This window comes from Tursiops truncatus, chromosome 13 (genome assembly GCF_011762595.2).
Source record: "Tursiops truncatus isolate mTurTru1 chromosome 13, mTurTru1.mat.Y, whole genome shotgun sequence".
Taxonomy (NCBI): domain Eukaryota; kingdom Metazoa; phylum Chordata; class Mammalia; order Artiodactyla; family Delphinidae; genus Tursiops; species Tursiops truncatus.
In genome coordinates, this window is record NC_047046.1 from 25,154,803 (window position 1) to 25,167,513 (window position 12,711).

Below are 12,711 nucleotides of genomic sequence, written 5' to 3' on the forward strand. Positions count from 1 at the left end.
GAGGCAGAGTCAGGAGGGAAGATGCATGGAAAGTGGAGGGAGGATCCAGAGCTGACTGGAGCCCACGAGGATGGCCTGAAGCCCACATCCCTTCTTGTTGCCAAGGGCGACGAAGGTTTCTTGTAGCAGCTGGACTGCTTTGTCACACACCTGACCCAGGAGAATGGACTGAGGGTGGACTGGGAGGAGGTGGAGTAGTTGCCTGGATTCCGCTGGTGCTTGATAAGCTGGGTCAGCAGGCGCGCCACAAGGAGTGTGACTTACAAAAGAGGTTGCCAATTCCCTTCCGCCCTCCCAATCCTGCACAGGAATGTCTCTTGTGGTCCTAACCCAAAACACATTGGGAAGGGAATTCTGGGAATGCCGGTCAGCCTGACGGAGGCCCCACAGTGTGTTTCCCTAACTGACAAAGAGCAAAAAATCTGAAGGCTCCTTACGCTGATGAGGGTGTAGGGGGCCTGGCAATCGCGTAGGTTGGTGGTGAGTGTCAGCGGGTACAACTCTAGGAGGAAAACAAATGTGTCGTTTAACCAGCCCATCAGACTTCCCCGGTGGCGCAGTGGTTAGGAATCTGCCAGCCAATGCAGGGGACACGGGTTCAAGCCCTGGTCTGGGAAGATCCCACATGCCGTGGAGCAACTAGGCCCATGCGCCACAACCACTGAGCCTGCGCTCTAGAGTACGTGAGCCACAACTACTGAGCCCGCGTGTCTAGAGCCCATGCTCCACAACCAGAGAAGCCACCGCAATGAGAAGCCCTGGTTCGCCACAACTAGAGAAAGCCAGGGTGCAGCAACAAAGACTCAACACAGCCAAAAATAAATAATATAAATAAATTAAAAAAACAAAAACAAAAACCCCAGCCCATCATCTTGTGTGAATTTCCCCTACAGGTGAACCTGAACTTACTTACCAAGCACAACAGCGTTTGAAGAAGCAAGACTGTCCACCACCTGGGGAATGACTAAGTAAATTCCTCTGTTTGAGTTTTAAAATTTTCTAATTGTAGTAAAATACAAATAACACAGGACTCCCCTGGTGGGTCAGTGGTTAGGAATCTGCCTGCCAATGCAGGGGACACGGGTTCGAGCCCTGGTCTGGGAAGATCCCACATGCTGTGGAGCAACTAAGCCCATGCGCCACAACTACTGAGCCTGTGCTCTACAGCCTGCGTGCCACAACTACTAAGCCCATGTGCCACAACTACTGAAGCCCACGTGCCTAGAGCCCGTGCTCCATAACAAGAGAAGCCACCGCAATGAGAGGCCCGCGCACCACAATGAAGAGTAGCTCCCGCTCGCCGCAACTACAGAAAGCCCGTGCGCAGCAATGAACACCCAACGCAGGCAAAAACATATAAATAAATTAAAAAAATAAAACAAATAACAAAAACTCTACCGTCTTAACCATTTCTAAGGGTCCAGCACAGTGGCATTAAGTACATTCACATGGTTGCACAACCATCACCACCACCCCTCTCGACCTTTTCATGTTCCCAAACTGAAACTGTCCCCATTAATTGACAGCTCCCAGGAGTTCCCTGGTGGTCTGGTAGTTAGAATTTGGTGCTTTCACTGCCACGGCCCGGGTTCAATCCCTGGTCAGGGAACTTGCCAAAAACAACAGCTCCCCATTTCCCCTCCACAGCCCCTGGCAACCTCTATTCTACCCTCTGTCTCTATGAATTTGCTCTAGGGACCTCATGTAAATGGAATCATGCTGTATTTGTCCTTTTGTGTCTGGCTTATTTCACTCAGTATAATGTCCTCAAGGTTCATCCATGTTGTAGCAGTGGTCAGAATATCCTTCCTTTTTATGACCCGATACTATTCCATTGTACAGACAGACCACATGTGATTATCCATTCACCTGTTGATGGACACTTAAGTTGCCTCCACCTTTTGGCTATCGTGAATAACGCTGCTATGAACATTGGAAGATCCACTGAATTTTTTAAAACCTTTTGCACATAGTATTTATCTTCAACACTGATGAAAAACATAAGGCCATCTTTTCACATCTCTGCCTGTTGTGTATAGCTCAGGGGACCAATTGCTGCAACACATAGACCCCAAAATGTACTATGGCTTACTCACAAGGGAAGTTTATTTTTTGTTCCCAAAGCAGTACTGGATGGGTGAACAGGTTGGGATGGGGAGATCCTTCCACATGCTAGGGACCTAGGTTGGCATGGCTTCCAGTCACCTGTGCAACGTCGGGAGCAGGGGGAAGGGCCTGCAGGGGGTTGCCTGTGGAGGTGTTAAGGACCAGCCCTGGAACTGCCCCACCCCCTCCTGCTAGAAACCAGGCACATGACTGCACCGACTGCAAAGGGTGCTGGGGAATGTAGTCCAGTGCTTTCGGAAGGGCACCCGGCCTGTGTGGCTGCAGAGTACCTACTGGACCTCACTTCTCTAATGGCTTCTGTCCTCTGAAATTCAGCTGGAACCAGACTCCTCCAAGAAGGACCCACCTGGCCTCCTGCTCCCACAATGCACTACACCGATCACACCCTCCTCCAGAGCAGCATGGACCATGGGGACAGGGGTCTCCCAGCAGAGGCCTGGCCCGGGGCAGGGACTCGGTCACCTGGGGCTTTGTGGGAGGAAGCAGCCTGGCAGAGGGGTCCCTACTCCCCACATTGGTCCCTTCCCCCCACATCAGCCCCTTCCCACTGTTCAGCCAACAGGAGGCCCAAGTGGGAGGCTGGAGGGGAAGTGGTGCTTCCCCTCCTCGGGAGGCTAGAGGCCTCTGTTGGTGGGGCAACTGCCTCTGTGGTGAGGGCCCCACACAACCGCATGTTCTCTTTCTTGGGGACCTGGCCTGGCTCCTTGGCCTCCCCCACCCTTTGTCCCTCGCTGGCTCCTATTTCACTTCCCAGCTCTCTCATTACCTGCATTTCCAAGTCCCTGGATTACTGTCCTCAAAATCCCAACTAGTACAAGGGACAGGGGACTGGCCGCTGGGTTCTGGTTCCGTCACTCCCTGGGGCTGTGGTTTGGGGAGACCACCTCTCTGAGGCCAGGGTGCCTACCGTTGATGTTTCTAGGGAGTCTCTGCCCAGCTCTGGGATCTTGTGCCCTCACACAGGCCCTGCAGCACCCCAGACTCCCGACGGGTCCCTGGGAAAACCCCTGCCAGGTGTTGGGGCTTCCCAGCCTGGCCGGCCCCTGGCACTGGGAAGGCCTGACGTCTGGGGCCAGGGCCACGATGTAGCCCTTCTCCTGCCAGGGCAGCTCCAGGGCCTACCCTAGAGGGACAAGAGTAGGGTAGGGGGCCTGAGGGAGGCCATGCTTTACTTTCAGGATGAAGCCTGGCAGGGGAGGCACCTCTACTGCTGCCCTCCACGTTACTCCTCAGACCTGAGTGCACTGCCCATCCTCTGAGCCTTTGCCCAGGCTGTTCCTCTACCTGGAAAGCTCTCTGACCAATCAAACCTCTGAGGCCAGTCTGGGAGCAGTGATGCTGCCCCTGCCCTCCTGCTCTGACCAGGAACCTGACCCTCACCCACCGTCAAGGGCCTGGCCCAGCCTGGCTCGGCAAGGAGGCACTGGGGCTCAGGTTGGTGGGAGGCCAGCCCTGCCTTACCTCATCTGCAGAGAGGAAAGTACCTGCCCAGGGGCCAAAGGGTGGGCCCTCAGCCCCCCTGTCCTGAGCTGGAAGCCCAGAGGTTGGGGGGAGGTGGGTGGGGTCTGGAAGGACAAGAAGTACTGACCCCATCCGCCTCCACCAGAGTCTCCTCAGCACCACCCCCAGGACTCCCAGCCCCCCAATCTCGTCTTAGCTCTGTTCAAATGTGCCCCACTGTGCACACTCCAGGAATCCCTGCAGACGGGATCTGCCGCTGCCCCTGCTCACCCCTCTGCCAAAGGTGAGGCTGAGGAGATAGGGAGGCCTGGCCTCCGATCCAAGTGGTCAGTGCCAGCTGGACGACCTTGAGTAACCCATGCAACCTCTGAGACTGGGGGACGACTCGAGGTCACCCCCCCAGATGAGGGAGACGAAGAGGTGGGTCTGCATGAACCTTGGCCGGGGTTGTGACCACAAGCCTGCTGGCCCAACTGCACTGCTCTCCCTGATGGCCTGGGTCACTGTGTAGCCTCCGCCTCCACTGTTCTTACCCTCTGCTGCCCCCACGTGGCCACTCTTGGTGCTGCGGTGAAGGGGCCTTCACTCAGCCTCCCAACCAGGGCTCCAGATCTCGTGGGCAACCCCCTGCCCCTCACTCCTCTCAGGCAGAGCTGCCCGCCCTGGCCAGGGGGCACCAACCTCCAACCCCACACTCCCGGGTGCTTTCTCCATCTAACACCTATGATGCAAATCTGACCCCATCCTACCCTGCCCAGGCCTGCCCACAGCCCCCATTCAGCACCCTTGCTACAAACGGGGCAGTGATGGCATGACGCCTGGGCCCTGTACTAGCTTCTGGACACTCCTGGGCAAAGGGCTCAGGGACCGGGACCAGTTGGGCATCGCATTACCAGACTGCCCCTGGGGCTGTGACAGGGCAGGGTGGGGGGCCCAGGGCCAGGCTGCCAGCTTGCTTGCTCCCTACATTGGGGGAGGGTGGGCCGCCCAGCCCTGTCCCTTCTCTTGAGTGCCCAGCGTAGCACCCCATGGAGAACGCTTCCCCTCCCCGCCACAACGTGGTCATTGTTCTAGATCCCACTTTACAGATGGAGAGACAGAGGCTGGGGAGAGACCGGTCCCAGGTGACCTGCCGGTGGACGAAGGCCTCAGACCCAGGTTGCTCTGGGTGCTGTGGACCGCACAGGGCAACCGTGGGACTCCCCGGAACCGAGGTGCAGCACGAGCATGAGGACACCAGGGAAGGAGCACCAAAGGCTTGTTTTCTCCCCCAACAGGCAGGGAGGGGTGTTTCAGGAGATGTTCCAGAGACTTAGAATTACAAGCCTGGAGCTTAGAGGGTGACTCTCCACACCCAAGTCTGGACCCACCTACAGTCTCAGGCCAGGCCCAGGGTCTGGGAATCAAGGCAGCTCGGCCCTGGGGCCCCCTGTTGGGGCACCACGACTCAGTATACTGGGAATCAGCATCATGGGCAAGGGATCTGAGGTACTGGTACTGGCCTTTGAATATCAGGTGCTGGAGTATTAGGGCTCGGGAGACAGGCCTCAGAATTCAAGGGTACGGAGTCTCGGGCCTGGGGAATTAAGAGGGGTATGTGGGGAACAGAGCCTCGGGAACTCCACAGTGACCGCTCAAGGTCCGGGTCTTTGGTGACAGAGCAAGGCACCGGGCTTTAAAAGCTCAGGTTCAGGTGTCCGTGTCCCAGGTGTATGGTGGTAGGGATTTGTGGATCCAAGTACTGGGGTGCACGTTCTTGGGAGTTTGGGAGGCTGGTCTTTGGCCCCGGGGAGGTCCTGTGTGCCCTTGGCCACCGGACAAGCGTGCTTCCCTCAGGGTTGCGAACCCCAGACGGCCCTGCAACAGAGGCTGGGTCTAGAGCAGGCCCGGTGGTCCCACCCGCGCCCCGGGACGCCAGGAGAGCCTAGGAGGGGCACAGAGCCTAGGAGGGGCAGACGGGGGTCTGGGAGGGCGGGGGTCTCACGTGTTGCTCTTCCTGCGGCATAGGAGCACGTAGACGAGCGCGACGAGGGCCACCACCGCCAGGCCTCCAAAGATGACGCCCAGCAGCACCGCGTAGCTCCGTCCTAGAGAGGCGGCAGGGCGTAAGGCGTGGGTGGGCGCACACGTGCAGGGCACGTAAGCGGGGCGGGCGCGTGGGCGGGGCAATGCTGGGGGCAGGCCGAGAGCTGGTGGGAGGGGCCGGTAGGTGGGCGGGGCATCCTCACCTCGCTGGCAAGTCGGGGTGGGCTGGGACCAGGTGCCATCAGTCTGGCAGGTGCTGGCCTCGGCCCCGGCCAGGCTGTAGCCGCTGTCGCAGTGGAAGTGGACAGTGGAGCCCACCAGGTACCTCATGCCCTCCTTGTGCCCGTTGGAGGGCGGAGGCAGCCAGCCACAGGACACCACTGGGGCAGGGGTGGGGCACAGACGACAGGCCTGAGCTGCTGACCACAGCCACCAGCCTGGGGGGCCGTGTCCCAGCACCCAGTGCCCGCCGCCCTCACCCACCACCGCCCTCACCGGGCTGCAGGCTCTGCGCGCGAAGCAGGTGCTGCCTGTGGACCAACAGCGTGGCGTTGCCCACGCTCAGCCTCCCGGTGGCCGCCACGTCGAAGTTGCAGAAATTGTTGTCCCCACACAGTTTGGCCGCCTCACTCTCCTGGCTGGGGCTGGAGGTGGTCTCCTCGGGGAAGAGGGGCAGGAAACTGGGGTCATGCTTGGGCTGGAGCAGGAAATTTTCCACGAGGAACTTGGAGTCGTAGGTGAGCAGGGAGGAGGCGTTCTCCACAGCCCCTAGGGAGACAGCAGCAGGCCTGGCTGGTGGGAAGGCCTGGGGGCTCCCACACACACACCTCCACTGAGCACCCCCCAGCATGGTGCCCCCTCCCCTCCAGCCTGTGGTCACTCACAGTCAGCCCCAAACTGGAACAGTTCTCGGGAACTGGCACTGGGGGGCAGGACCTGGCCGCTGCGCAGGGTGAAGTCGTCTGAGGGGTTGTCATTGAGTGTCCCAAGGAGGCCTCGTGTATGGGTCAGGAACTTATCGGGCAGCAGGACCGCCACACTCAGGAACGGACCCTGGACGCTGACCTCCAGGCCGGCCCCTGATGACAGCATGACTGATACTCTGTCCCCAGCAGCTACTGACAGGAACATGCCTGGACACAGGGGGAGCTGGGGTCAGGGCCGCCCCTGTGGGCACCTTGCCGTGACCCCAGAGCCCCGGGATGCATAGGCCGGCACCCATGGGCTCAGGGGCAAGGGAGGGTGTCCCCAGGGCCCAGCCTGCTATGACACTCCACCACCCCGGGTGGTGGATCTGAGGTGCCCAGGCCCTAAAGGGGGCCCCCATACCAGGGCCGTGCGTGGGGGTTGCCTGTCGGCCCTCACGCCCTGACTCCACCTCCCCATCTGCGCCCTGGACACGGCCTGCTTTCTGCCAGGGCCAGAGAGAGGTGTGGAGGCCACGGCGGGGAGGGCAGGGGAGTGGGGCCCCCACCATCCCACTCACCCTTCAGGTCCATCCAGCTTTGCTCCTTGAAGCTGAGCACCTCCTGGTTCAGCAGCACCTGCAGGGCCCCCGCCCCATCCCTCAGCCGGACCTCTACCACATCTGAGTTGCCCTCCTGGACAGCCACAGCAGTCAGCCCTGTGCCTCGGTCCTGAGAGCCTGGGATGATGGGTGCAAAATGGGGTCCACTCGGCTCAGCCTCCCCCTCCCCAGGGATGACCCTGAGCCACCCAGAGCCCCAGGGCCCAGCCTCACCCTCGGGCGTCATCCTGGTCTGGGCCCGCGCCTGCAACCTCAGGTCAGTCCCAGAGGCCTCCAGCAGCACATACTCGCCGCGTCCGTTGAATGTGAAGTTGGTGCCATCGAAGGTGACAAAGTGCGGGTCCCCGAAAGCGGAGGCTGTGGAGAGTGGAGGGTCAGGCAGGTTGCCCTGGCCCCGCCCTGCCTGGGGCCTCGCCCTGGCCAGCACCTGCCAGGCAGCACCCACCCAGGCGCGGGGGCTGGTAGCTGTGGCAGTCGCTGGAGGGCCGCCTCTGCATGTAGCGGGAGCACTCGGGCGCCCAGAGGCAGCAATAGTAGAAGCTGATGACGTCGTAGATCCAGTGGGAGAGGCCCGGCACGCGGGGCGGCATGCGGTATGGGGGTGCGCCCCAGTCGTGGCCACGGTCTGGGGTGCTGCCACTGGTGGAGTCGGCTGTCAGGAGCTGTGTGCCCGCCGCCGTGTAGCAGCACTGCTGGCCTGAGCCATATAGGGGGCTGGGGACACAGACAGGTCAGGGCCGCCTTGGCACCCTGCCCCCAGCCCGCACCCCGCACCCTGCCCACCGTCTCCGTGCTCACCTGGCTTGCACGGAGCGAACGCAGTGCACAGCCCCTGGGTGGTAGGTGCACACGCTGCCGTGCTCGATGTCACAGCCGTAGTCTGCCTGCAGAGCGGCTGGTTGCTGTCCCCTGCACTGGCTTTGCGCTCTGTCATCCCCTCCCTGGGAGCCAACCCCTCTGGGGCCCTGGGCCCTCAGACCCCAGCCTTACCTCCCAGGTCTCTACCTGCCTCCCCCTGCACTGCCTTGGACGGCACAGCCGTGTGCCTAGTTGGGGCAGCTGGCCCCGCCTGTCCCCTCGCTCCCTCCTGGGCCCTGACTGGGGTGGGGGCTCACTTGGAAGCGGCCAGAGTCAGCCTGGGCCTGGGCCAGGGTGCAGGGGCAGTCGGGCACCTCCTCCAGGAAGTTGGGCAGCTGGTCCTCCAGCTCCTCCCAGGCCAGGCACTGAGCTCGGGCCCAGGCCACAGGGTCTGCCCGGAAGTCATCGCCCAGGTGCCAGGCTAGCGCGTGCTCGTTGCTCCAGAGTGCGTGCACGTCCCTATGGGGACACATGCACACTAGGGACCACCCTTCCTGCCCTCGGCCCTGGCTCCCCATCTAGCGTGGGGGCAGCAGGCAGACAGGCCCCAGCCCATCTGCTGCAGGGCGGCCCTTACTTCTCCCCTGCGTGGTGTTTGCTGTTGACAATGCGAAGGGCACCCACTTTCCACCTCTGGTAGTCTTGAGGTGCAGGTTTTGGTGTGAAGGTGAAGGAGCCGGAGTTGGTGATGCTTGTGGCCAAGGAGTACAGGTATGACCACGCTGCCGTCCACTCCCGGGAGTACGGCTTCCCTAGGGGAGAGAAGGCCTTGTCAGCCCCCGGGCCTGTCCGAGTCCGAGGAACCCCGGGGCATGGGGTGGGGGGGTGGGGTGCCGGTCTTTGGTGCTCAGAGCAGCCTGGTAGATGGACAGAAGGGTAGACAGATGACCACCATAGGAGGCCCTGCCCTGTTTGGGGAGGGAGCCAGGCCCAGGGCCAGCCAGCCATCCAGGGGCTCAGAGAGGATGGGGCAGAGCAAGCCTTTTCTGTTTCCAGGATAAGCCTTGTATCCAGGAGCGGAGAATGGCCACACCTCCTCCTAGAGCTGGTACCCAAACAGCCAGGGCTCCCCAGCTTCCCTGTGCTGCTCCAGCCAGTTCCCCTTTCTTGCCTGCACTCTTCCCACTAGAAATCCCCACCTGGATTCCCCCCACCTGGAATCCCCTTTCTCCCATCTCTGCAAGCCCCAAACTCCTGACCCCACCAAGCCCCACAGAGGCAGCCTAGGGTTACTCTGCTGGCCTCACCTGTCTCCTCGTAGCCCCACAGCTCTACGGTGATGGAGTTTGTGGGCAGAGCCAAGGTGTTCCAGGTCAGGGTGAGGTTACCCTGGGTGCTGGCGGTGCCGTAGTACTGCCAGCGGGTCTCGTTCACCAGCTGGCTCTTTTCGGACTCTGACACTTTGCTGGGGTGCACTGGGCAGGGGGCAGGGGGCGGGGGTGAGGGGTGAGTGAAGGCCCAGGGCCCAGGGGGTCCAGGGGAGGAGGCCCGGGGCTCTTAGAGCTGTGGGGACCTCCCAAGGACAAAGCACAGCAGTCCCTCGGGAGCGATGCTCTCCCCCTGGCGGCAGGAAAGGGCAGGAACTGGGAGAGGCAGGGCCCTGCCCCCACCCATGCCCAGGCCTCTGTCCTCCACCTGGCTGCTCCCCTCCCCTGGCTGGCCGAGCCACACTCCCTCTGGGCTGGAACTCCTGCATGGGTGCCAGCGGTGGGGAAAGGAGCTTGGGGAGCCTGCACCCAGGGAGTCGGGCGGGCCTCCAGAGGGACAGGTTCACCCAGAGCAGGTGGGCCAGGTGTGCATAGATTAGCGCCATGGAAAGTCCCTGTGAGGGGCCTGGGCCCGGGAGGGTGCGGCCTGGTGCCTCCAGTCTGGACCAGCATGTTGGGTCTCACCAGCCAGCCAGGTGCCTGAGCGTGGGAAGGAGCGGCCATTGTCCATGGAGAGCGTGAAGGGGATGCGGCCGGTCTCATAGAGCAAGGGTGACACACAGTGCACTCGTCCCGAGGAGTCCACGAAGCCGCGGGTCTGGATGCTCTCCTTAAAGCTGTGAGTGTGGAGGAGGCAGGAGAGGCTGGGCCAGCGTGGGCTGACCTCTCTGAGGCTCCCAGCCTCCTCCCTGGGGAAACCATCTGGCCAGCCGTCCCAGTCCTCTGTCCCGGGGGCCCCACCCAACCAGCCAGTGGGTCTGAGCCCCAGCGTGCACAGAGCCCTCGGGCCTCCCACCTGCAGATCACGCTGTCAGTGGGGTTGGACCAGTTGAGATGCTGTATCACAAAATCCTTGCCACCCATGATGGAGCCCGAGTAGGGCAAGATCTCCAGGCAGAAGTCCCGAATGTCCGAGCAGCAGCTGGCCAGGCCGAAGCAGGTCGGGTGGCAGGAGCACGGCCCATCCTGGACTCCACAACGGTAGGAGCAGCTCCCCTGGGCACCTGGAGGAGAGGGCCCTGAGTGCCCAGCCTGGCCACCCCATGTACAGGGCCCACATCTCTTTCCCCCTCGAGCCTGTTAGAAGCATCCCCAGGAGAAAGTTGGCCAGGAATTGCACTGACCACCACGTGGACCCAGTGGAAACCCATAGGGCCCGTGGGGTGGGGTAACTCTTAGTCCAGTTGGCCTGAATGGCTGGCTAGAATGAGGGGAGATTTGGGGAAATGTGTCCAGACATAAAGCTTTTTGGGAGGAGCCCCTGGGCAGACTGACCCTCAGCTACCAAGTCCGGTACCTGACGGCGTCCTCAGATGGCTACACGTGCCTGACCCCTTGACATGGGCCGGGGACCTGTCTCCACTCCTAAAGCATCAATGGACCGGCAGCCTGGAGAAGAACCACGCTGGCTTGGCCGATCTGGGGTCTGGGATATGGCTACTAAGAGTCCCAGTGGAGGCCCACTAGGGGCTCGCGCCCAGGCTGAGTTTGCCGCATCTCACTCCGCTGGGCAGTGCAGGCTCACCGGTTACGGCCCCACCCTCGGGGGAGAAGGCCAGGGGTTCTCCCCTTCGTTTAGGGGAGAGGAGGGACAGTTCCAGCAGAGGACCCAGCCAGGCCAGGAGAGGGGACAGGGTGGTTTGGTGGGGGGCTGTGGGCACCCATCGCCCTGGAGCTGGCCTGGCTGTGCAGATTGGAGGGTGGAGACTGGGGTGGGGTGCAGGCCCACGTCCCATCTGGCCCTTCCCTGCCATTCCCCAAAGGGGCTGGTCAAGGGCCAGGCTTGGGCCTGAGCCACCACTACGGGCCCTACTTCACCCAGCACAGGGCCTGGCACTCAATAAATATGTATTGACCAAGACTGTGATAGCTTGAGGGGGTGGGGAAGGAGGCCCAGTGATGACTGTAAGTGAGATAAGTGGACGGAGGGTGTTGGTGCTTCCCTGAGATGGGAGATAGGCCGGGGAGCTGGCAAATACCAGCTCAGCTCAGCCCAGCCCAGCCCAGCCCGGGGGCCAGGGTCCCGGCTCTGGAGTGCGTGGCCTTCCCCTAGACTTTCTCAGGTTCAGCCCACCTTGAGAAGGACCCAGAATCCTGCCTCTGGCCAGGCAGGGGGCCCAGTGGGGCTGGGGGCTCTTCCATGTACAAACACACCCTCCATCGGCGCTTGAGGTGCAGGCCAAGGGCTCTCCAGAGCTCACCACACCCTGGCCACCTCCCTCCCAGCCCGCCACCGCCTTCTGGCTCCCAGCAAGCTTAGGGTAGGCATGGCCCAGACACCCCCATCCCTACCAGCAGCCCCTTGACCCTGGGCTCCCCAGAATTTCTTCTTAGCACCCCTAGTATGGTCACAGATGGCCCGACGGATGGACAGAGGCTGAGCCCAGGGAAGTTCTGCCCCGGGTCTGACTACAGCGGGCAGATGGACAGACAGACGGGGGACAAAAGGGCAGCGTGGGGGCGTACCTGCTGCAGGCCAGGGGCCTGGGTCGGGGGCTGTCACCAGCAGCAGCAGGGTCCAGGGCAGGAGAGACAGCTTCATGGTGCCTGCCTGTGTCTGCAGCCAGCGCAGCAGTGGCTGGGAGGTGGCGGCGGCTCACTCCCCACGCCCTGGCCCCGCCCCACGCTGCCGCCCCGCCTCACCCGGGTCCCCTCTCAAAGTCCACAGGTGTCCTATGCGCCCTACTTGCCCAGTTAGCACATTCCTGGCCCTTGGCCCGCGACTCGGGGAGGGGGCCCACGTCCTGAAGCCGGATGTCCGGAAGCTGCAGCTCAGACCCTGGATCCCACCCCGGAGCCTGCTCTGGGGAGCCAGGCCAGGCTCCTAAAGGGGATGGGATGCTGCAGTGGGGATGAGGCAGGGTTGTCCTTGCAATCCCAGGATTCCAGCCCCTCGGGTCCCAGGCCACAAGCCTGGCATCTCAGCTTCCCTGCAGGGAGCAGGGGGTCCCAGTTCCTCCCCACAGCCGGGTGGGGTACGGGAGCAAGTGACTTCCTGCTGGTGCCTGCTGCAGGCCGGCTGTGTGGGCGCTGGGGGAGGGCTCCCTCTCAGGAAGGGTGGGAGCTGTCAGACACAGCTCCGTGGGGATCCCTTTTGGAGGGAGGAGGGGAAGGGGGAAGGAGGAGGGGAAGGGAGAGTTGGGGAGGAGGAGGAGGCAGGAGGTGAAGGGGGAGAGGGGGAGGGGAAGGGAGAGAGGGAGAGGGGAAGGAGGAGGGAGGGGCCTAGCCTCAGGCAAGTTAACCCTGGGGGTGGGGTGGGAGCTGAGGCCAGGACCCCGGTCTCCC

General features: G+C 62.0%; 1 protein-coding gene across 1 annotated transcript in view; it reads right to left on the reverse strand.

Annotated features, from left to right (window-relative positions):
* Positions 1 to 11,984, reverse strand: part of SUSD2 (sushi domain containing 2) — a 23,475-nt gene extending 11,491 nt beyond the window's left edge. The window contains exons 1-14 of the mRNA XM_073790348.1: positions 11,893 to 11,984; positions 10,223 to 10,430; positions 9,892 to 10,043; positions 9,247 to 9,414; positions 8,577 to 8,751; positions 8,257 to 8,458; positions 7,940 to 8,025; positions 7,587 to 7,855; positions 7,355 to 7,498; positions 7,100 to 7,258; positions 6,498 to 6,746; positions 6,109 to 6,381; positions 5,817 to 5,993; positions 5,573 to 5,675 (exon numbers count right to left, since the gene is read on the reverse strand). Coding sequence (XP_073646449.1) covers positions 5,573 to 5,675; positions 5,817 to 5,993; positions 6,109 to 6,381; positions 6,498 to 6,746; positions 7,100 to 7,258; positions 7,355 to 7,498; positions 7,587 to 7,855; positions 7,940 to 8,025; positions 8,257 to 8,458; positions 8,577 to 8,751; positions 9,247 to 9,414; positions 9,892 to 10,043; positions 10,223 to 10,430; positions 11,893 to 11,968 — 2,441 coding nt within the window. The 5' untranslated portion in view covers positions 11,969 to 11,984. The remainder of the gene's footprint in view (positions 1 to 5,572; positions 5,676 to 5,816; positions 5,994 to 6,108; positions 6,382 to 6,497; positions 6,747 to 7,099; positions 7,259 to 7,354; positions 7,499 to 7,586; positions 7,856 to 7,939; positions 8,026 to 8,256; positions 8,459 to 8,576; positions 8,752 to 9,246; positions 9,415 to 9,891; positions 10,044 to 10,222; positions 10,431 to 11,892) is intronic.
* Positions 11,985 to 12,711: the final 727 nt, after the last annotated feature.